At 44.1% G+C, this 21,795-nt stretch overlaps 1 protein-coding gene across 2 annotated transcripts in view; it reads left to right on the plus strand.

Moving 5' to 3' along the window:
- The window catches only part of ube2wb (ubiquitin conjugating enzyme E2 Wb), a 117,550-nt gene that overhangs the window by 45,463 nt on the left and 50,292 nt on the right, over positions 1-21,795 (plus strand). For both annotated transcript variants that reach the window (XM_070891141.1, XM_070891147.1), the window contains exon 4: positions 20,169-20,324. In XM_070891141.1, coding sequence (XP_070747242.1) covers positions 20,169-20,324 — 156 coding nt within the window. The remainder of the gene's footprint in view (positions 1-20,168; positions 20,325-21,795) is intronic.

A 21,795-nucleotide genomic window follows, 5' to 3' on the forward strand; every position in this document is an offset into this window, starting at 1 on the left:
TGACGTGATCTTGCGGTAAATGCATCTGCTGATTTGAAACCACCCAAAGTGTTTACGTTCCAAGTGGTGCAGTTAGAAAGTGGAGACTTCGGGCATCTTCAATCAGCTGATGCATTTAACGTGAGATTCGGTCAACCTCTGCTACAATGTCCTGATTCTATTTGTTTCTGTGATTCGAACATCTGCCTGTTAATGTTGCAAAGTGAAATTTTGATTTGCTGCAGCCATAAAAAAAATAAGCGTTTAAAAGTCAGAAGTACTGAAATAGCTGGCATGGTTAAGTTTTAAACAATGCCTTTGTAATTGATGCCTATGGTGATGGCAAATGGTTGGCACCATTTGCCCAATATAGACCTGTCGGTATAAGAGGTGTGCACTGTATTTTACGGATACACGAGTTCATGTTACACAAAGAATGCTAAATGTTTATGCTCGTCCGATGAAGAATGTAGGCTTATTTAGTTTACTGATACAATATGGGAACAATCACACTTAAAGCCACTACATTTTAATTTAACACTCTTGAGTTCATCACCTAATATTATCCTAGCCAGTCTGTTTCAGGCACCGCAATATTGAAGTACCCCTTTCTCTGCCACAGCGATATGCTTTCATTCCAGTATTAGAAGTGAAGCATAAATATAGTATTTCCATACTAGGCATCCTGTGACCTTGGAGTTCTAAATTTAGAGCAGTTTTGCACTGTGAATTTGCAATCTCAGCACAGAGTTGAGATTGCCTATCCTCTATTCTCACTACTCATTTCACACACTTTCTTCAGGCAGCACATGGAAAAAGTTTTTGTCTCATCAGTTTGGTTGGATTTTAATCAAGTCCCAAGTGTGAAAGAACAGTGCACAGGACACTGGAATAGAGAAATTGTGCCACACATTTGCACCCTTGTGTATTACTATTCTAATTATGATGCTGCAGTACATTATTATATTTCTGCAAATAAAGGTTGCTACTATGGGAATTTTTTCAAAAAGGTATTTCCAAAGCCATTGAGGAAACTAAAGTTTGTACATGTATGGTGAATGTTATAAGTATTGATTTTTTTTTAGAAGGTGTTTGATAAGATGTCACGAGACCTGTTATAACATTGAAGGCATGTATTCTTAAAGAGATTGTAACCGGATGATTCAAGAGGTGGATAGGGGACAGAAAGTTTAATGGTAAATTGAAAGTCTTTTGGATTGGTAAAATGTAAATAATGTGTCCCATTGACCTATGCTGGGATCTTTCTCTTGGATTTATATGACTGATTTGGACATGGATACAACAGGAATGACATGGCACCAAATTAGAGCATGGCAAACTGTGAGGAGATTGCAAGAGGATATAGACAGTATAGTGGAAATGGCAGATGCAGCTCAGTGCAGAGAAGTGTGATTTAATACAGTTTGGGGAAAATAACATTGAAAGGAGGTATCCCCTAAATAGTAAGGTTAAGAATGGAAGAACCTAAAGATCTAGGGTTGCAGATATGTAGATCTTTAGAGTTCTTGGTACAGGTAGAAAGCCCTTTATAAAGGTCTTCTACATAGGGATATTGAATGTAAAAGCAAGGAAGTAATGAATATGTGTAAGATTTAAGTTAGGCTGCAGTTGGAGTATTGCCAGCAATTCTGGACACTCATTTATATGAAGACCATTAAAATTACAGAAAGAATACAGTGAATACTTAGGAGAATTAATCATAAAATGATACAGTACAGAAGAAGGCCATTTGGCCAATCGTGCCTGTGCTGACTTTTTGAAAGCTATCCAATTAGTCCTATTCCCCTGCTCTCTTCCCATAGTCCTGCAATAGTGTTCTTTTCAAATATTTATCCAATGCCCTTTTGAAAGTTATTACTGAATTTTCTTCCACCGCCCTTTCAGGCCAATCAGAATCACTCGTTGCATAATTTTTTTTCCTCTCATGTCACCTCTGGTTATTTTGTCAATTATCTTCAATCTGTGTCCTTTGTTTCCAGTGGCAAAAGAATCAGTAATCAATTTCTCCTTATTTACTCCATCAAAACCATTCATGATTTTGAACATCTCAATCAAATCTCTCTTTAACCTTCTCTGCTCATAAGGAGAACAACCCCAGTTTCTCTAGTCTCTTCACATAACAAGACTTTCATCCCTGCAACATTCTAGTAACTCTCTTCTGCACCTTCTCTGAAGGCCTTGACATCCTTCCTAAAGTGTGGTGCCCAGAATTGTCCACAATACACTAGCTGGGGCCTAACCAGTGTTTTCTTTGCATAACTTCCTTGCTTTCGTACTCTCTGCTTCTATTTATAAAGCCAAGGATGCCATATGCCTTTTTTAACAGCCTTCTCGAATTGTCCCGTCACCTTCAAAGACTTGGGTGTATGTATACCTCCACGTCTCTATGTTGCTGCACCCCCTTTAAAATTGTACCCTTTAGCTTATCGCCTCTCAATCTTCCTATCAAAATGAATCACTTCACACTTCTCGCCATGAAATTTCACCTGCCATGTGTCTGTCCATTTTACCAGTCTTGTGTCCTCCTGAAGTCTGTTACTATCCTTCTCACTGTTTACTACATTTCTGAGTTTCGTGTCATCTGCAAACTTTGAAATTATGCACTGTATGCCCTAGTCCAGGTCATTAATATATATCAAAAAGAGCAGTAATCCCAACACCGACCCCTGGGGGACACCACTGCACACTTCCTTCCAGTCTGAAAAACAACTGTTCACCTCTACGCTCTGCTTTCTGACCCGTAGAAAATTTTATATCCACACAGCCACTGCCCCTTTAATTCATGGGCTTTAATTTTTGGCTAACGGGTTTATTATATGGTATTTTATCAAACGCTTTTTGAACGACCATATACAATCAACCGCACTACCTTCATCCACCCTCTCCGTTACTTCATCAAAGAGCTCTATGGTTAGTCAAACAAGATTTGCCTTCAACAAATCCGTGGTGGCTTTCATTTATTAACCCATGTTTTTCCATGTGCCAATTAATTTTGTCCCGGATTAATGTCTCAAAGTTTTCTCACCACCGATGTTAGACTGACGGACCTGTAATTGTCAGATTTATCCCTCCTTTTTTTTGAACAGTGGTGTTTAACATTTGCAATCTTTCAGTCCTCTGGAAGCACTTCCATAATTAAGGAAGATTGAAAGATTGTGGCCAGAGCCGACACAATTTCCACCCTTGCTTCCCTCAGCAACGTAGGATGCATTCAATCCAGACAGGGTGACTGTTACACTTTGAGCAATACCAACCTTTTAAGTACCTCCTCTCTCTCTCTATTTTTATCCTATCCAATTTCTCTACTACCTCCTCCTTTGCTGTGACATTGGCAGCATTCATTTTTTTTTTCGTGAAGACAGTTGCAAAGTACTAATTTAGTACCTCAGCCATGCTGTCTGCCTCCACAAGAAGATCTCCTTTTTGGTCCTTAATCAGCCCCACCCTTCCTTTGACTACTCTTTTGCTATTTATATGTTTATAAAATACTTTTGGGCTCCCTTTTATGTTGCCTGCTAATCTATTCTCCTACACCTTCTTCACTCTTATTTCCTTTTTCAGTTCTCCTTGTACTTTTTGTATTCAGCTTGGTTCTTGAATGAATTATGAACCTGATATTTATCATGAGCCTCCTTTTTTGTTTCATTTTAATTTCTATATCTTTAGTCATCCAGAGAGCCCAAGCTTTGGATGTCCTTCCTTACCCCCTCGTGGGAATGTGTCCAGTCTGTATCTGAAATGTCGCCTCTTTGAAACCCTCCTGTTACTCATTTACTGCCAATCTTTGATTCCCATCCACCTGGGTCAGATTCCTTTTCATCTCACTGAAATTAGCCCTCTTCTAGTTAAATATTTTCACATTTTACTTTTCCTTGTCCTTTTCCATAACGACTCTAAACCTAATCATATTGTGAACATCGTTTTCCAGCTGCTCTCCCACTGAAACATGAGCTACTTGCCCCACTTCATTCCACAGAACTAGATCCAGCACTGCTTCCTTCCTCATTGGGCTGGAAACATACTGGGCAAGAAAGTTCCCTTGTATATATTTCAGGAATTGATCCCCCTCTTTGTCCTTCACACTTGTTTTTTTCAGTCTATTTTAGGGTAATTGAAGTCTCCCATTTTACTGCTCTAAAGTTTATGCATCTTCTGTAATTTGCCTGAAAATTTGCTCCTCTATCTCCCTGAAACTTGGTCCTCCACCCTTTTCCTACCTACGCCATTGGTTCCAGCATGGACCATGACTTCTGGCTGTCCCCGCTCCTGCAAAATGTTCTGCACCCATTCAGTGATGTCTTTTACCTTGGCACCAAGGAGACGACAAACCATGTGAGAAACACCTGTCTGTACTCCAGACTATCGAATTCCCAATGATTATTACATTCCTACACTTTGCTGTGCCTCACTGTGCAATCATTTGCCCCACGATGCCATTGCAGTGCTCCAGATTGCACTTCCCCAAGCTGCTGTTGCCCTCACTGGTATTCAGCACAAAACCAGATGGATAGTGGCCTCAGTTGATGTGACATTGTAGCTAACTGATGATCTTGGGTTTTCCCATTGTTAAAAAGCTACGGTTACTTATAGAATCATAGAAATTTACAGCACAGAAGGAGGCTATTTCGGCCTATTGTGTCCGCGCCGGCCGACCAAGAGCTATTCAGCCTAATCCTACTTTCCAGCTGTTGGTCCGTAGCCCTGTAGGTAATGGCATCCAAGTGTACATCCAAGTATTTTATAATTGTGGTGAGGCTTTCTGCCTCTACCACCCTTTCAGGCAGTGAGTTCCAGACCCCCACCACCCTTTGGATGAAGACATTTTTCCTTGTATCTCCTCTAAACCTCCCCCCAATTACTTTAAATCTATGCCCCCTGGTTGTTGACCCCTCTGCCAAGGGAAACGGGTCCTTTCTATCCACTATCCAGGCTCCTCCATAATTCTATACACCTCAATCAGGACTCCTCTTGGCCTCCTCGTTTCCAAAGAAACAGATCCAGCATCTCCAATCTTTACTCATAGCCAAAATTCTCCAGTCCAGGCAACATTCTTGTAAAACCCCTCTGCACCCTTTCTAGTGCAGTCACATCTTTATGTAATGTGGTGACCAGAACTGCCCACAGTACTCCAACTGCGGCCTAACCAGTGTTTTAAATAGGTCAAGCACAACCTCCTTGCTCTTGTATTCCATGCCTCGACTAATAAAGGCAGGTATTCCATATGCCTTCTTAACCACTTTATCTACCTAGCCTGCTACCTTCAGGGATCTGTGGACCTGTACTCCAAGGTCCCTTTTTTCCTTTACAGTTTTCAATGTTGCACCATTTAATGTGTATTCCCTTGCCTTGTTAGACCTCCCCAAATGCATTAGCTCTCACTTATCCAAATTGAATTCCATTTGCCACTGTTCTGCCCACATGACCAGTACGTAGATATCTTCCTGCATTCCGCAGCTTTCTTCTTCATTATCAACCACACGGCCTATTTTAGTGTCATCTGCAAACTTCTTGATCATACCCTCAACATTTAAATCCAAGTCATTGATATAAACCACAAAAAACAAGAGACCCAGCACTGAGCCCTGCGGAATCCCACTGAATACAGCCTTCCAGTCACAAAAACACCCATCACCCATTACCCTTTGCTTCTTTCCTCTGAGCCAATTTTGGATCCAACTTGCCAATTTGCACTGGATCCCATGGGCTATTACTTTTATGACCAGTCTGCCATATGGGACCTTACCAAAAGCTTTGCTAAAATCCATATACACTCCATACGCACTGCCCTCATCGACCCTCTTGGTTATCTCCTTGAAAAATTCAATCAAGCTAGTCAGACACGACCCACCCGTAACACATCCATGCTGATTGTCCTTGATTAATCCATGTCTTTCCAAATGAAGATTTTTCCCAATAATTTTCCCACCACTGAGGTTAGGCTGACTAGCCTGTAATTACTTAGTCTAGCCCTTTCTCCCTTTTTAAACAAAGGTACAACATTAGCAGTCCTTCGTCAACACATCTGTAGCCAGAGAGGATTGGAAAATGATGGTCAGAGCCTCTGCTATTTCCTCTCTTGCTTTTCTTAACAGCCTGGGATACATTTCATCCAGGCCTGGGGATTTATCTACTTTCAAAGCTGCAAAGCTCCTTAATACTTCCCCTCACTGTGTTTATCTCGTCTAATATTTCACACTCCTTTGTGAAAACAGATGGAAAATATTCATTAAGAATCATCTGCCTCCACACACAGATTTCCTTTATGGTCTCCAATAGGCCCCACTCTTTATCTAGTTATTCTCTTGCTCTTTAATGTATTTATAAAACATCTTTGGGTTTTCCCTGATTTTACTTGCCAATGTTCTTTCATGCTCTCTCTTTGCTTTCCTGATATCTCTTTTAATTGCACCCCTGCACTTCTTATACTCTTAGAGTTTCTGCAGTGTCGAGTTCTCTTTTTTTTTTTTTCTTTTTTTCCTTATCTTGCCCTGTATGTCTCTTGATATCCAGCGGGCTCGAGATTTGTTTGCCCCACCCTTTTTTTTTTAAGCGAACATACTTGCTCTGTACCCTCGGGATCTTCTCCTTAAATGCCTCTCACTGCTCTGACACCGATTTTCCACCAAGTAGCCATTTCCAGTTCAGTTTGACCAATTCTCAGAAAAATTGGCTTTACCCTAATTGGAAACTTTTTTGTTCTTGGTCCCCTTGTCCTTCTCCATAATTACACTAAATCTTACTGAATTATGATCACGAGCACCAAAATGCTCTCCCACTGATACCGCTTCCATCTGCCCCTCTTCATTCTCCAAAAACCAAGTCCAGATGCCCCCTCCCTTGTTGGGCTTGTTGCATACTGGCTAAAGAAGTTCTCCTGAATGCATTTTAGGAATTCTGCACCCTCTGTACCATTCACACTACTGTTTTCCCAGTTACTGGGCTCAATTTTCCCCAGTCATTTGTGACATTTTTTTGGCGCACGCCGTTTTTTCTCTTGTGATCTGCGCTGGCGTAACTGACTTAGTTACGATTTTTCTAGGCCAGTTTTTTTTTAAGTCATGGGGGAGGGAGGGGGGAGGCGTTCCCTCATATCTGCGCTGTTTTTTTTTCAATTTTTCGCGATTTGGCCAATATTTTTTCCTCTTAGGTCAGCGTATCTGGCCAATCCCGAAAAATTTTCTGGGCACTGAAGAAAACCAGCGCACATTCACAAATCGGCGCTGAAAGATGCCATTATTTTTAAATCAGTGATTTTGGAGGGAGTCAAGAACACTGTCAAAATCAATAATAAAGTTCAATTTTTTTTAACCTGTCAACGTAGAAACTTAAATTTGTTGGATTTCAGAAGTTTTCTCTTTTTTTTTTACTCACTCACACTCCTCCACTGAACGTCTTGAAGCAGGGATGGAGGGTTGTAGCTTTTGACTGGCAGAATCGGCCCCGTTCCCGGACACAGGGCTCGGGGCTCAGCTACAAAACAAGCCATAGGGGGAGGGAAAGGCGGAGAGAGAGAGCGAGGGGCCGATCGGAAGGCTTCGAGCCTGCAGGCGAGGTGCCAATCGCACTGAAGACTCCAATTAGTTAAGGGGAGTGGAGAGAAAAGAGGGGAGGTCACAAGACCTTTGGGTCTGGTCCATCCATACAGACCTTGGGGAGAGAGAGAACTGCTAACCTGTCCTGCTTTCCTGCCTTTTTGAGCTTCTTTCAAAGGTTAAGTTTAAGTATGGGGGCAATACTGACAATGCCATACCTTGTGTGAACCTTTTGCATCATGGTGCTACGTAGGATACAATTGATTCGACTTCATCGGAGCCCATAGGGTGCTGGGCAGGAGGCCTTGACCACCTCGCGTATATCGAGACAAGCGTTCGTACCTCGATCTGAGTGATGCAGACTGTGTCAGAAGGCTGCTTTTCCGCAATAACGGTAACTGAGATCTGTGAATTGGTCAAAGCAGACCTGCAACCTCGAAGCATCAGGAGGACTGCTTTGCCAGTTGAAGTGAAGGTTACAGCTGCACTCTCATTCTATGCTTCCGGATCGTTTCAAGCTACAACTGGGGATGTGTGCGCCATCTCTCAACCTACATCACATGTCTGCATTCGCCAGGTGACGGCTGCACTGTGCGTGTAGGAATGACTTCATAAAGTTTTCAAGACCGCCCAAGCTGTGGTCTTCTCCAGGATTGCTGGCTTCCTCAAGGTACAGGGCTGCATTGATTGTACCCACATTGTCTTGCGAGCACCTTTGGAGGATTCTGAGATGTACAGGAACAGAAAAGGCTTTGACTCCATTAATGTGCAGCTCGTGTGTGACGACATGCATCGTATCATGTCAGTCGATGCACGATATCCTGGGAGCACCCATGAAGCGTTCATCCTATGTTATATCTGCCATGTTTGTCGCAGCAGCCAGAAGGGCAGAGCCGGCTACTGGGAGACAAAGGGTACGGCCTCGCCACCTGGCTCAAGATGCCCCTACACGTAACCTGGACGGAAGCTGACTTGTCAGTACAACATAAGAACATAGAAAAGAGGAAGAGGAGTAGGCCATACGGCCCCTGGAACCTGCTCCGCCATTCAATAAGATCATGGCTAATCTGATCATGGACTCAGCTGCACTTCCCCGCCCGCTCCCCAGAACCCCTTATCCCCCTATCGTTTAAGAAACTGTTTATTTCTGTCTTAAATTTATTTAATGTCCCAGCTTTCACAGCTCTCTGAGGCAGCGAATTCCATAGCTTTACAATCCATTGAGAGAAGAAATTTCTCCTCATCTCTGTTTTTAATGGGCAGCCCCTTATTCTAAGATCATGCCTTCTAGTTCTAGTCTTCCCCCATCAGTGGAAATATCCTCTCTGCAATCACCTTGTCAAGTCCCCTCATAATCTTATACGTTTCGATAAGATCACTTCTCCTTCTTAATTCCAATGAGTAGAGGCCCAACCTACTCAACCTTTCCTCATAAGTCAACCCCCTCATTCCCGGAATCAACCTAGTTATCCTTCTCTAAACTGCCTCCAAAGCAAGTATATCCTGTTATAAATATGAAAATCAAAACTGCACACAGTATTCCTAGTGTGACCTCACCAATATCTTATATAACTGTAGTAAGACTTCCCTGCTTTTATACTCCATCCCCTTTGCAATAAAGGCCAAGATACCATTGGCCTTCCTGATCACTTGCTGTACCTGCATACTACTAACCTTTTGTGTTTCATGCACAAGTACCCCCCCAGGTCCCGCTGTACTGTGGCATTTTGCAATTTTTCTCCATTTAAATAATAACTTGCTCTTTGATTTTTTTTCTGCCAAAGTGCATAACCTCACACTTTCCAACATTATACTCCATCTGCCAAATTTTTGCCCACTCACTTAGCCTGTCTATGTCCTTTTGCAGACTTTTTGAATCCTCCTCACACATTGCTTTTCTTCCCATCTTTGTATTTTCAGCAAACTTGGCTACGTTACATTCAGTCCCTTCTTCCAAGTCGTTAATATAGATTGTAAATAGTTGGGGTTCCAGCACTGATCCCTGCGGCACCCCACTAGTTACTGGTTGCCAACCAGAGAATGAACCATTTATCTTGACTCGTTGTTCTCTGTTAGTTAGCCAATCCTCTATCCATGCTAATATATTACATGTCGCACACTGCGACGCGCAGCATCATTGAGCGTACCATTGGCATCTTGAAACAGTTTTTCCGATGCCTGGACCATTCCGGAGGCTACTTGCTGTACTCCCCTGAGATTGTCAATCAGTTCACTGTTGTGTGCTGCATGCTGCATAACTTAGCCATCGTGACTCAGCAGCACCTGGTAGTGGATGACCTACCTGCGATGAGAGTGGCTGATAATGATGTGGAAGATGCAGAGATGATGAGGAGGAGGAGGATGACAAGGATGAGGAAGCTATGCAAGTGCCGGAGGACAGGCTATCGTGCCCCTTTTAACGGTTGCTTGAGCCTTGCGCCAGCAGCTCATGCGTGAACGCTTTATTGATGTCTGAGGGCTCAGTGACAACTATTCCACATGGACATGTTTACTGTTTGGAGCTGTTCCATAATGGTGTGTTGTATTAATGGAACATGATTTCATTTTAATGTAAAATATATTTTATTCAAAAGTTTACAATGACTTAACTTGAATAAAATTATTTTTGTATCAAACTTTACTTTAAGATCACTCTTTAAGATCACTTATAAACTTGTAAATTTACATAACTTACAAAACACTTTTAATTTGAGAACAGTAACAATAATAACCGCAGCAGCAAAGAAATTCTAAGACCGCAAAGAAATTCTAAGAACTTGGTCTTGGACTCTCCTCCACCCTTGCCTGCAGCCAGTGGCACAGTGTTTCAGGGCTTGGTACCAAGCTTATTCTTTAACATCTCGGGGACTGTGCACCACCTGGGGGCGGGGGGTGGAGGGGAGCTTCGGCGTCAGGCGACAAGATGGAGGGCCCAACTTTGGGCTCTTCAGAGGCTAGTGTGGGGATTGGAGTGGGAATGACAGTTGATTCTGTCAATGGGCCAATGGGCACGGGGTCTGGGCATGTACCCTTATTGTAGCAGCTAACTCGAACATATCGTCCCTCATGTGCCCTGACAGTGTCTCAACGACCTGCAACATTCCCTCCCTCATGTTGAGCAAAACTGTCTGCACTACCTGCAACAGTCTCTCCCTCATGGTCAGTGACAGTGTTTGCACTACCTCTGACAATCCCTCCCTCATGGCCACTATTCCCTCACTGATGGGCCAGGACATTGTTCCCATTTCTCGTGTCATTGCTGTTGCTTCTCCCGACGGTCCCGCAAACTCATCACTCACCCCACTGATGGCGTCCAGGAGTGATCAGGCAAGGCCAATGCTCTCCGCACTCAATGACATCATCTGAACCACATCTGTTAGATCCTGCACCTCAGGAGAGCACGGTCGAGCTTTCCTTCCCCTCCTCCCCACAGGTGTGGCTTGTACCCCACCGCTGGGACCCGCAGCCTGGGACAGTGGGGCATTGGATGTCCCTCACTGCACCCCACCACTGGAACCGGCAACCTCCGAAGGTGGGGCCTTGGGTGTGCCTCGCTGCACCACATTACTGGGACCTGCAGCCTCAGAAAGTGTGAAACCATGGAATGTCCCACCAGCACTCAAACCACAAGTGACTGAAGGGAAGGGGCTGTCACCTCCATGAATGGCACCTCTTCTAAAGTCAGTACAACAGTGGGAGCTTCATCCAGCTCCATCCCCTCCCCCTCACCCCCATGTTCTTTGTCTGCAGGTTTGGATTGGAAGATGTTCTCCTCTTCATGCTCGTCCGCGTCTGAATAATCATCTGCATCGTCAGGGTTGGCACCAAGTTCTGCAAAATAAAACAGAACAGTCAAATGGTTAGCAGCAGAAGAGGTGGCAGGTTGGGTGGCATGAGTAGGCTCTCACAGCGCAGGTCAGGCAGCAGGCTGATTTGAAAGACCATGATCAATTTGCAGGACTTATCCTCTCCCTCGTTTGTGGGCTCAGCTGGTGCAGTACTTAATATGTCCTTACTATACAGTATAAATGCACACAAGGCCCATACTTAAGAGAAGTTCACTCTGTGACCAGTTACCTTTATTACCAAGACCTCAAGTGATGAAGGTGAGTGGGACTTCCCCTTTTATACCTGAAAGTCCAGGTTAGGAGTGTCTACCACAAGTTCACCCCCTTGTGGTCAATGTTCTCAAGGTGTACAACTTGGGTTAGCTTATAAGTGGGTTACAATGATAGTTGAATACATGACATCGCCTCCCTCCCCCCCCCCCCCCCCGGCCCCCCAAAGTCTTATTGGGATCACAGGTTAAGTCTCTGGTGGTTTACGCTCCCTTGTAGAGCGCCTGAGTTGGGGCTCCGGTTGCTGGGCGCTGGCCTGAGTGTCTGCTGTTTGCGGTGCCTCAGGCCTGTCCAGACTGCCCACAGTGACTGGGCTCTCCTCCACTTGGTTCCGGTGTTCGGTCACCTGTGGTGGAGTAAACTCTATGTCGTGTTCTTCCTCTGCTTCTTCTATGGGGTTGCTGAACCTCCTTTTAGTTTGAGCCACGTGTTTGCGGCAGATTTGTCCATTGGTAAGCTTAACTACCAAAACCCTCTTTGGCAATCACAGCGCCTGCAAGCCATTTGGGCCCTATAGCGTAATTAAGGACAAAAACAGGGTAATTGACATCAATACATCGCGCCCTCGCATTCCTGTCATGGTAGTCACATTGTGACTGACGCCTGCTCTCAACAATTTCTTTCATAGTAGGGTGTATAAGGGATAACCTGGTTTTGAGCGTCCTTTTCATTAGCAGCTCTGTGGGTGGAACCCCTGTGAGCGAGTGTGATCGGGACCTATTGGCCAACAGGAGGCGTGATAGGCGGCTTTGTCGGGAACCCCCTTGGATTCTGAGCATCCCCTGTTTGATTATTTGCACTGCTTGTTCTGCCTGGCCGTTTGAGGCCAGCTTGAACAGTGCCGTTCTGACATGGTTGATTCCATTGCCTGCCATGAAGTCCTGGAATTCAGTGCTTGTGAGGCATGGGCCATTGTCGCTGACCAAGACATCAGATAGGCCATGGGTGGCGAACATTGTCTGTAGACTTTCTACCATGGCAGAGGATGTGCTTGAATTTAAAAAAGCGCACTCCGTCCATTTGGATTAGGCATCTACTACAACCAAAAACATTTTTCCCATGAAAGGACCTGCGTAGTCCACGTGGATGCGTGACCATGGCTTGGCGGGCCAGGACCAGAGGCTAAGGGGGACTTCCCTGGGTGCGTTGCCCAGCTGAGCACATGTGTTGCACATGCGTTGCACCTGCGAACACAAAGTTCCAGGTTTGCATCTATCCCTGGCCAACAAACATGTGACCTGGTAATTGTCTTCATCATGACAATGCCTGGGTGCTCATTGTGAAGTTCTCTGATAAACACCTCTCTGCCCATCTGGGGCATGACTACTCGGTTTCCCCACAGTAAGCAATCCGCCTGAATCAAGAGTTCATCCTTGCGCCTATGAAACGGTTTAAATTCCTCAGGGCATGCCCCGTACGAGGCTGCCCAGTCCCCATTCAGGACATATTTCTTAACTAAAGACAGTAGCGGGCCTTTATTTGTCGAGACTTTAATCTGACTGGCTGTCACAGGTGAGCCTTCGCTTTCGAAAGCTTCAACAGCCATGACCATCTCAGCATCCTGCTCAGTTGCCCCCTCAGTGGTGGCTAGTGGGAGCCTGCTGAGTGCATCGGCGCAGTTTTCAGTACCCGGTCTATGCCGAATTGTGTAGTCATAGGCGGCTAACGTGAGTGCCCACCTCTGTATGTGGGCTGATGCATTCGCATTTATGGCCTTGTTGTCAGCCAAAAGGGACGTTAGGGGTTTGTGATCTGTCTCCAGCTTAAATTTCCTGCCAAACAGGTACTGGTGCATTTTTTTTTTTGCTGCATATACACATGCTAGCGCTTCCTTTTCTACCATCCCGTAGCCCCTTTCTGTCTGGGACAGACTTCTGGAGACATAAGCTACCGGCTGTAACTGACCATTGGCATTCACATGCTGCAACACACACCCGACCCCATTGGACGACGCGTCGCACGTTAAAACAAGTTTCTTACACGGGTCATATAACATTAACAGAGCATGCAATTTCTTATGCTCCAACAAACTATCAGAAGCCCTTTCCTGGCTGTCCCCCCAAACCCAATCGCGACCTTTGCGTAGGAGCACATGTAGCAGCTCGAACAGCGTGCTCAATTTTGGAAGAAAGTTGCCAAAATAGTTCAGGAGCCCCAGGAACGAACGTAGCTCCATCGTCTTACGGGGTCAGGGTGCTCTCTGGATCGCTTCCGTTTTGGACGCAGTAGGTCTGATCTCGTCTGCTGCTCCGCAGGAATTCTGCCTCTGGAGCTAAGAAGACGCACTTCGCCTTTTTCAGTCGCAGCCCTACCCGGTCCAGTCTGCGTAGCACCTCCTCCAGGTTGTGGAGGTGTTCTTCAGTATCGCGACCCGTGATGAGGATGTTGTCTTGAAAAACTACCGTTCTTGGAATCGACTTGAGGAATTCCATATTTCGCTGAAAGATCCTGGCGACCGAACGAATCCCGAATGGACATCTGTTATACTCCAACAACCCCTTTTGTGTCGTGATCGTGGTCAGCTTTTTCGACTCACTCGCCAGCTCCTGGGTCATGTAAGCTGAGGTCGGGTCCAATTTTGAAAAAAGTTTGCCACCGGATAGCGTCGCAAAGAGATCCTCCGCTCTCGGTAGTGTGGTCTTGGAGTGACACCCGATTGATGGTGGCCTTGTAATCGCCACGTATCCTGACCGACCCATCCGCCTTGAGCACCAGCACGATCGCGCTCGCCCAGTCACTTAATTCGACTGGCGAGATGATGCCTTCCCTCAGCAGGCGGTCCAATTCGCATTCTATCTTTTCCCGCATCACGTACAGCACTGCTCTGGCCTTGTGGTGTACTGGCCTGGTGTCCGGGTTTATGTGAATCACTACCTTGACCCCCATGAAAGTGCCGATGCCGGGTTGAAATAATGAGTCAAATTTGTCCAGGACCTGTGAGCATGATATTCATTCCACAGAAGAAATTGCATTGACATCGCCCCATTTCCAGTTCATGACAGCACGCCAACTCCTCCCCAGTAGTGCGGGACCGTCCCCCGGGACAATCCAGAGTGGCAACCTGTTCTCTGAATCTTTGTGGGTCACGACTACTGTGGCGCTGCCAAGCACTGGAATGATCTTTGTATATGTCCGTAGCTGTGCGTCAATCGGCAATAATTTTGGCCTCCTGGCCTTGGACACCCACAACCTTTCGAACTGTTTGATACTTGTCAGGGACTGGCTGGCCCCCGTGTCTCGCTCCATTAATACTGGGATGCCATTGAGGAGCACTTTCATCATTATCGGTGGCGTCCTGGTATATGAACTGTATATGTGCTCCACATGAACTCGCTGAACTTCAGCTTCCAGCGATTTCCCCCAGTATTCATATGGCTTCGTAGGGCTTACATCGGGCCCGTTATCCTCGTACATCAACCTGGCTGCAGGCTTCCTGCACATACGCGCCAAGTGACCACTGACGTTGCAGTTTTTGCAGGTATATTGCTGATACCTGCAAGCTCTGGCTGGGTGTTTGCCTCCACACCTCCAGCATGAGCTGGAGGCCCCGTTGTTGGAAACAAAAGGTCCATTACCAGTCGATCGTCTCTGTAACTGTCCTTAAGCGCACCATTAACAGGTGTTGTTTGCCCCATTACTGGCCGCATTGTCCATTGTGATGGCGTGAATCGCAGTTCAGCTAGCCATTGTCTCTGTTGAATTCCCCCTTTGGGTTCGACTACATGCTGGGGCATGTCCAATTGCCCTTGCCTGCCTAGAGAACTGTGTGCCGCGTTAACGATGTTGACTCCCTGGTCGTTTGCCGCATTTGAGCCAAGAATTTTGTCATACATCATTCTGGTCTCTCCCTCCCCCGAGATAAATGTCTGGGCTATCGGAGCCGCCGCTTCCAAGGTCAAGTCTTTGGTCTCAAATCAGTTTCCCGAAAACACCAGCGTGCCCGATGCCCTCAATAAAAAAAAAAGTCTCTCAGCATCTCCGCTCTGCATGCATCTGGGAACTTACATAGGCTCGCCAGTCGCCGGAGATCTGCCACAAATCTGGAATGCTTTGCCCTTCTCGCCGCCGGTGCGTGTAAAACCGATGTCTTGGGCTCAATTCTCCCCAAGCCTGTTTTCTGGCGTGTTCGAGTTACGTCCGTTTTTCTAGGCGAGAAATAATTTGCTAGTTTCCCCGATGCAGGGTTACGGACCTAGAGCTGGTAATTGGGATTAGACTTAAATGACCTTTTGTGGTCAGCGCATATATAATGGTAAGTACTGCAGGGAATAGAATACGGCCAGAGTGATCTCCTGGATTAGTTTCGATCATCTGGATTGGTCGGAGAGGAATTTTCCCAGATTTTTTTCTCCCTAAATTGGCCCGGGTTTTTATTTGTTTTTTCCCTCTCCCAGGAGATCACATGGCTCCAGTTGGGGTGGAGTGTAGATGTTTTTAATATAAGTGGTGTTGCAGTGGTGTAGGGCGGACTGGTTGGGCTGGGTGCTCTTTGCCTTTCTGTTATTGTTCATGGGTTTGTATGTAACTTTTAGGGCTGCAGACGAAGGGCCCATGTGGCTCTTTGTTGGCTGGCGCAGACACGATGGGCCGAAATGGCCTTCTGTGCTGTAAATTTCTATATTTCGATGTTTCTATTGCACAGTAATCTTCTGCTTGGTTTCAGCATTTCTTCATTTCTTTGGATGGAACATTTATGTGACCTCTGGTGGTGTCCAGCTCCTGCCATCTGTTCTCAATCACAGTAACTAGTGCCTCCACTTCTTCCTGTAAGAAATTCTTGGTCCTTGCACGCGTTACATCTTGTATTGCGGCAGTTGTGATTTTTCCAATGCTCTCACACAGCACTCAACCTTCTCATACACACAACTGTCTCTTTAAAAATGGTCGCTTGCCAAATCTGAGCTGTACTGATCAAGCGTGTCCATTGGAACGACGTCAAAAACGTAACACTTTTTTCCCATGCATGCGCAGAAGGTGAGGTATCATTTTTCAGTGCAGACAGCAGGCTCCACCCTCCGAGGTGACTGGACGTGCTGCGTGGCGTCAAATTTGAATTATGCATCGGGGAAACTAGCAAATTATTTCTCGCCTAGAAAAACGGACGTAACTCGAACACGCCAGAAAACGGGCTTGGGGAGAATTGAGCCCAATATTAGGGTAGTTGAAATCCTCCATTATTACAGCTCTCTAGTTTTAGCACTTCACAGCAATTTGCCCACATATTTGTTCTATCTACCTCTGACTGCTTGGGGGTTTCTAGTACACTCCCAGTGGTGTGATCGCCCCTTTTTTGTTGTTTAATTCAACCCATATGGCCTCGTTTGATGGCCCATCTAACATATCATTCCTTCTCGCAGCTGTAATTGTTTCTTTAATCAATCCTGCGACCCCCCCCCCCCCTCCTTTTTTCCTCCTCTCTATCCCGTCTGAAAATCCTGTAACCAGGAATGTTGAGCTGCTATACCTGCCCTTTCAGCCATGTCTCAGTAAAAGCTATAATATCGTACTCCCAAGTGTCTACTTTCCCAAGTAAGCAATACCATTGCTGACACGTCTACGAATGTGGCAGCTATATCTTTCCTCTTCTTTCCTTCCAGCCCTGGCCCCCCAGCCCCTTGGAGACCCCTGGGGGATGGAGACTTAATAGGCCTGAATTTGCGGCCCCCACGTACAAGGTGCGCACGCGCCTATAGGGGCCGCTCAAGTTCCGGGTTTAGGTCCGCAAAGCGCATACACCTAAACCCAAAACTTGTGATCTGTCAAGAATTCACTTTACAGATCCACCCACAAAAGTAAAAGGCCTCCGCGGGAGGAGAGTTGGCATATTTCCCTACTCCTGACCGTGAATGTCCTTTAAATTCTTGTGACTGAAAAAAGCAGGCGTAAGGCCAGCTTTTATCAACGCAAGACTTATAAAGTGCAGAAAAATACATTTAAAAAAATAATAATTTATTCATTTAAAATCCTGTTAAATACAGTAAGTTTATTTTAAGACTCTTTTAAAATATGTAAATTTATTTATCAAAATTCAATTTTTGTTTTAAATAACTAAATTCAATTTTTATTACTTTGAATTATGTGATGTTTTTAAAGTTATTTTCAGTGTGTTTTTGGGGGGTATTCCCATTCTTTATGGTGGTTCTGTATATACGGAACTAACCATTAAGTATTAATGTGGATCCCCTTACTCTGATAGCTTGGGTCAGCCCACATGATTCCAGTGATGTGTACGAAACCTTTTAAGCTCCTGGGATATGTATGCCTCTATGAAGGCCTTCGCGTAGAGGCTAAGGACCGCAAGCCTCCAGGACCACCGGGTACTTTCATAAAAAGATTTGCGGTCTGAGGCAGATTTCTGGGCCATTGCCTTTTGAGTGGATCCAAGCAGTGCAGAAATATTGCAGATTTTTTTAAAAGTCCAGCTCGTGCAACCTGGTCAATAAATTATTTGCTTCACCATGCCATTAACTGGAAATTTGTCATAAATATTTTTAGAAAAATAAAAGAAAAAGTATTTGGTAAGATCATTATTTTCTTCAATAGAAAAGGTGAGTACTTTGAACAAAAAGTTCCTTCTCTTTAACTACAGTTTTTTCTATTTAATTTAATACGTGAATGTCTCCCACCTTACAAGAAAGCAGTCTTTCTGTGTTATAGGGTTAAAACAAATGATTGCTTTGGCTTAGAGTTTTTGTTTTTCCAGCAACTGGTCCAGAACCAATCATTGTGTGTGTATGTATGTGATCATACCTATCTTCCTTTGCAAATGTCACAATAGGATAAGTTTGCACCTGGGTGGCAGTGTGAGCAGTGAGGGGGACGCTAAGAGGCTGTAGGGTGACTTGGACAGGTTAGGTGAGTGGGCAAATGCATGGCAGATGCAGTATAATGTGGATAAATGTGAGGTTATCGATTTTGGGGGCAAAAACACGAAGGCAGAATATTATCTGAATGGTGGCAGATTAGGAAAAGGGGAGGTGCAACGAGACCTGGGTGTCATGGTTCATCAGTCATTGAAGATACAGCAGGTGGTAAAGAAGGCAAATGGTATGTTGGCCTTCATAGTGAGGGGATTTGAGTATAGGAGCAGGGAGGTCTTACTGCAGTTGTACAGGGCCTTGGTGAGACCTCACCTGGAATATTGTGTTCAGTTTTGGTCTCCTAATCTGAGGAAGGACGTTCTTGTTATTGAGGGAGTGCAGCGAAGGTTCACCAGACTAATTCCAGGGATGGCTGAACTGTCATATGAGGAGGAACTGGATCAACTGGACCTTTATTCACTGGAGTTTAGAAGGATGAGAGGGGATCTCATAGAAACGTATAAGATTCTGACGGGACTGGACAGGTTTTATGCGGGAAGAATGTTCCCGATGTTGGGGGAAGTCCAGAACCAGGGGACATCGTCTTAGGATAAGGGGTAGGCCATTTAGGACTGAGATGAGGAGAAACTTCTTCACTCAGAGAATTGTTAACCTGTGGAATTCCCTGCTGCAGAGAGTTGTTGATGCCAGTTCATTGGATATATTCAAGAGGGAATTAGATATGGGGCTAAGGGGATCAAGGGATATGGAGAAAAAGCAGAAAAGGGGTACTGAAGGAATGATCAGCCATGATCTTATTGGATGGTGGTGCAGGCTCGAAGGGCCGAATGGCCTACTCCTGCACCTATTTTCTGTGTTTCTATGTTAACTGCTCAGGGTTTAAACCATTACTAGTGATGCAGTAGATTTTGGTCTGATGCATATCCTTTGGCTGCAAGTGAAATACTCTATCTGAAAAATATATAATGTAGATATAGCTGTAGCCAAATGTTTTCAATAGTGACGTAGATTAAAGATGGAAGTATTTTGATATTTAGATACACCTTCGGGCTGTAACTAATTGTCTGCAGAGGGGTTAAATGTTGAACATATCCTGCGGGGAAGGTTTGATTCCTTTTAATACTGTTAAATGAAACTTAGTTGCCATTTATATGAATGGGGAAATGTTCTGTCGTATTAATTCAGGTCCTGTTGAGTCCATTCTCTGGGAAATGCAATTAAATTATTAAACTATTGTCATTACCTAAACATTATCATTTTCGCATTGGGTCACTTTGAATTGCTCACGTAGACTTGTAAATAGTTGATACTGTTGCCATTTTAGCAGTTGGAGAGTTGGTATCGAATTTATGATAAGCCAGCATAGGTTTTGATGAGCTAGCTGATGGATCATTATCCCCCATTATCCCGCAATCCAGTCACCTCACCTGTGAAGTGAAATGACGCAGCAATGAATGACCCAAACTCACGATATTATAGTTTTCTTTGGCTACATCTAATATACAAGACATAAGCAAAAATTTGTGGTGTTTTGGCAATCCCTCAAGAGCTCCCACAACTGATAGGCTGCGCATTCTCTTAATTCTAACTTTGTAAACTGATGACCAAAGTTTCTTTTGAAAGTTGTAGATAGTTTGTGGATAGAAATATAAATTAATGTTGTGTAGTACTGAAATTGTTTGTTCCTTATTTTTTAGGTTATGTTCACTGGTGACAATATTCCAGTTCATCCTCACGTTTACAGCAACGGACACATTTGTCTATCCATTCTGACAGAAGACTGGTCTCCAGCTCTCTCTGTGCAATCAGTCTGTCTTAGCATCATCAGCATGCTTTCCAGTTGCAAAGAAAAGGTAATTCATAATTAGATTCAAAGCTACAATAAACTCCTTTTGCATCTTACTAGCCTGATTTGTTTTTTAAATGGGAGTGGGAAAGAAAGATAAATTCCCCATGGTTAGAGAAGCTTCTGAGTGCATATGAAATGCACTAGAAAAGCATTTTGAAGATGTGCTGCTCACTTAGCTGCTCATGTTAGTTGCTTCTCGTGGCTAGTCGTGCATATTTTTAAAGATTCTTCTTTCACTTGAAGGAGTTAGGGAGAATGAGTTGATCTACACTACTTATGTGCACATCCTAGTGGGTGATTCAGAGTAGCAGATTAAGGTCTGGGAATTGACTGCTTATTTATTGCTATGGCCAAGGAATGGAATAAATTGTTTGACAGTTTACTCCAAAAAAAATCATATTTCAAACATAAGGCCTGCTTTTACCAGCGCAAAAAACAGAAAAATTTAATTTTCTCAATCATTTATACATTAAAAACCCTGTGCAATAAGGTAAGTTTATTTTTAGCCCCGTTAAAACAAGTACATTTATTTTTCAAAAACTTGCATTTTTGTTTTAAATATTTAATTAAATGCCTTTTTAATTCATTTTAAATATGTCCTTTTTTTTAAGAATTATTTATTTGATATGTAGAGGTATTTTTGTGATCCCCATTCATACTTTTGGGTTTTCTGTACATTTGGAATTCCCATAAGCATGAATGGGGAGTCTCTTCTTTGGTTGGCAAGCCCTCTATACAGGCCTATGCACAGAGGCCCAGGAGCTCAAATCTTGGTGGATCCCGAGGCAGAAGGTAAGTGCATGGATTTTTTGCTGGTTGGAGGCATCCGCTCGCAGGAATCCCCCGACCACAATGTTCCTCTAAAAGTTGTGGATTTATAATGCTCATGTTTTATAAATGGTGACATAAACTAGATTAAAATAATGCGTTCTGAAAAGTGATTGGCTGAGTGAAGATCCATAGCTGGCATCAAATTCTCCCACTATACACAGGAATACCAAGAAGGGCAACACCAAGTTTAGTTTACCATATGGCATCTCTGATAAAACTTTCATGATCTCATTGGTAACTTTTATTAAACTGAAAACAAAATTTGATTGAGAAAGGCAATTCAAATTGTCCTGATTGGTCCATCCAGAAAGAACCTACAGCTTTCCCCTGCTATATTACAGCATCTAATTTCTTAAAGGAGGCTGGTGAAGGGCACAGAAAAGGGGTTAGACTAATTGAAAAGCTCAAAATTGGACATGTACAAAGTAAATTTGATTTGAGCGGTTTTGGACCCAAAGGTCCATTCCATATTTTGATCTTTCTTTATTTGAAGAACTTCTGTAACATCAGTCCTAAATTCTTCACTTTCATGATTCCAATTAGAATAATCTGGTACGCAAGCCTTTATTCAAAAAAAAATCTATACCCTTTACTTTCTCTTCTCCTGACAACTTGGTAAAGTTGAGAATTATTGTGGTTCAACT

This window comes from Pristiophorus japonicus, chromosome 1 (assembly GCF_044704955.1).
Source record: "Pristiophorus japonicus isolate sPriJap1 chromosome 1, sPriJap1.hap1, whole genome shotgun sequence".
In the NCBI taxonomy this organism is placed as follows: domain Eukaryota; kingdom Metazoa; phylum Chordata; class Chondrichthyes; family Pristiophoridae; genus Pristiophorus; species Pristiophorus japonicus.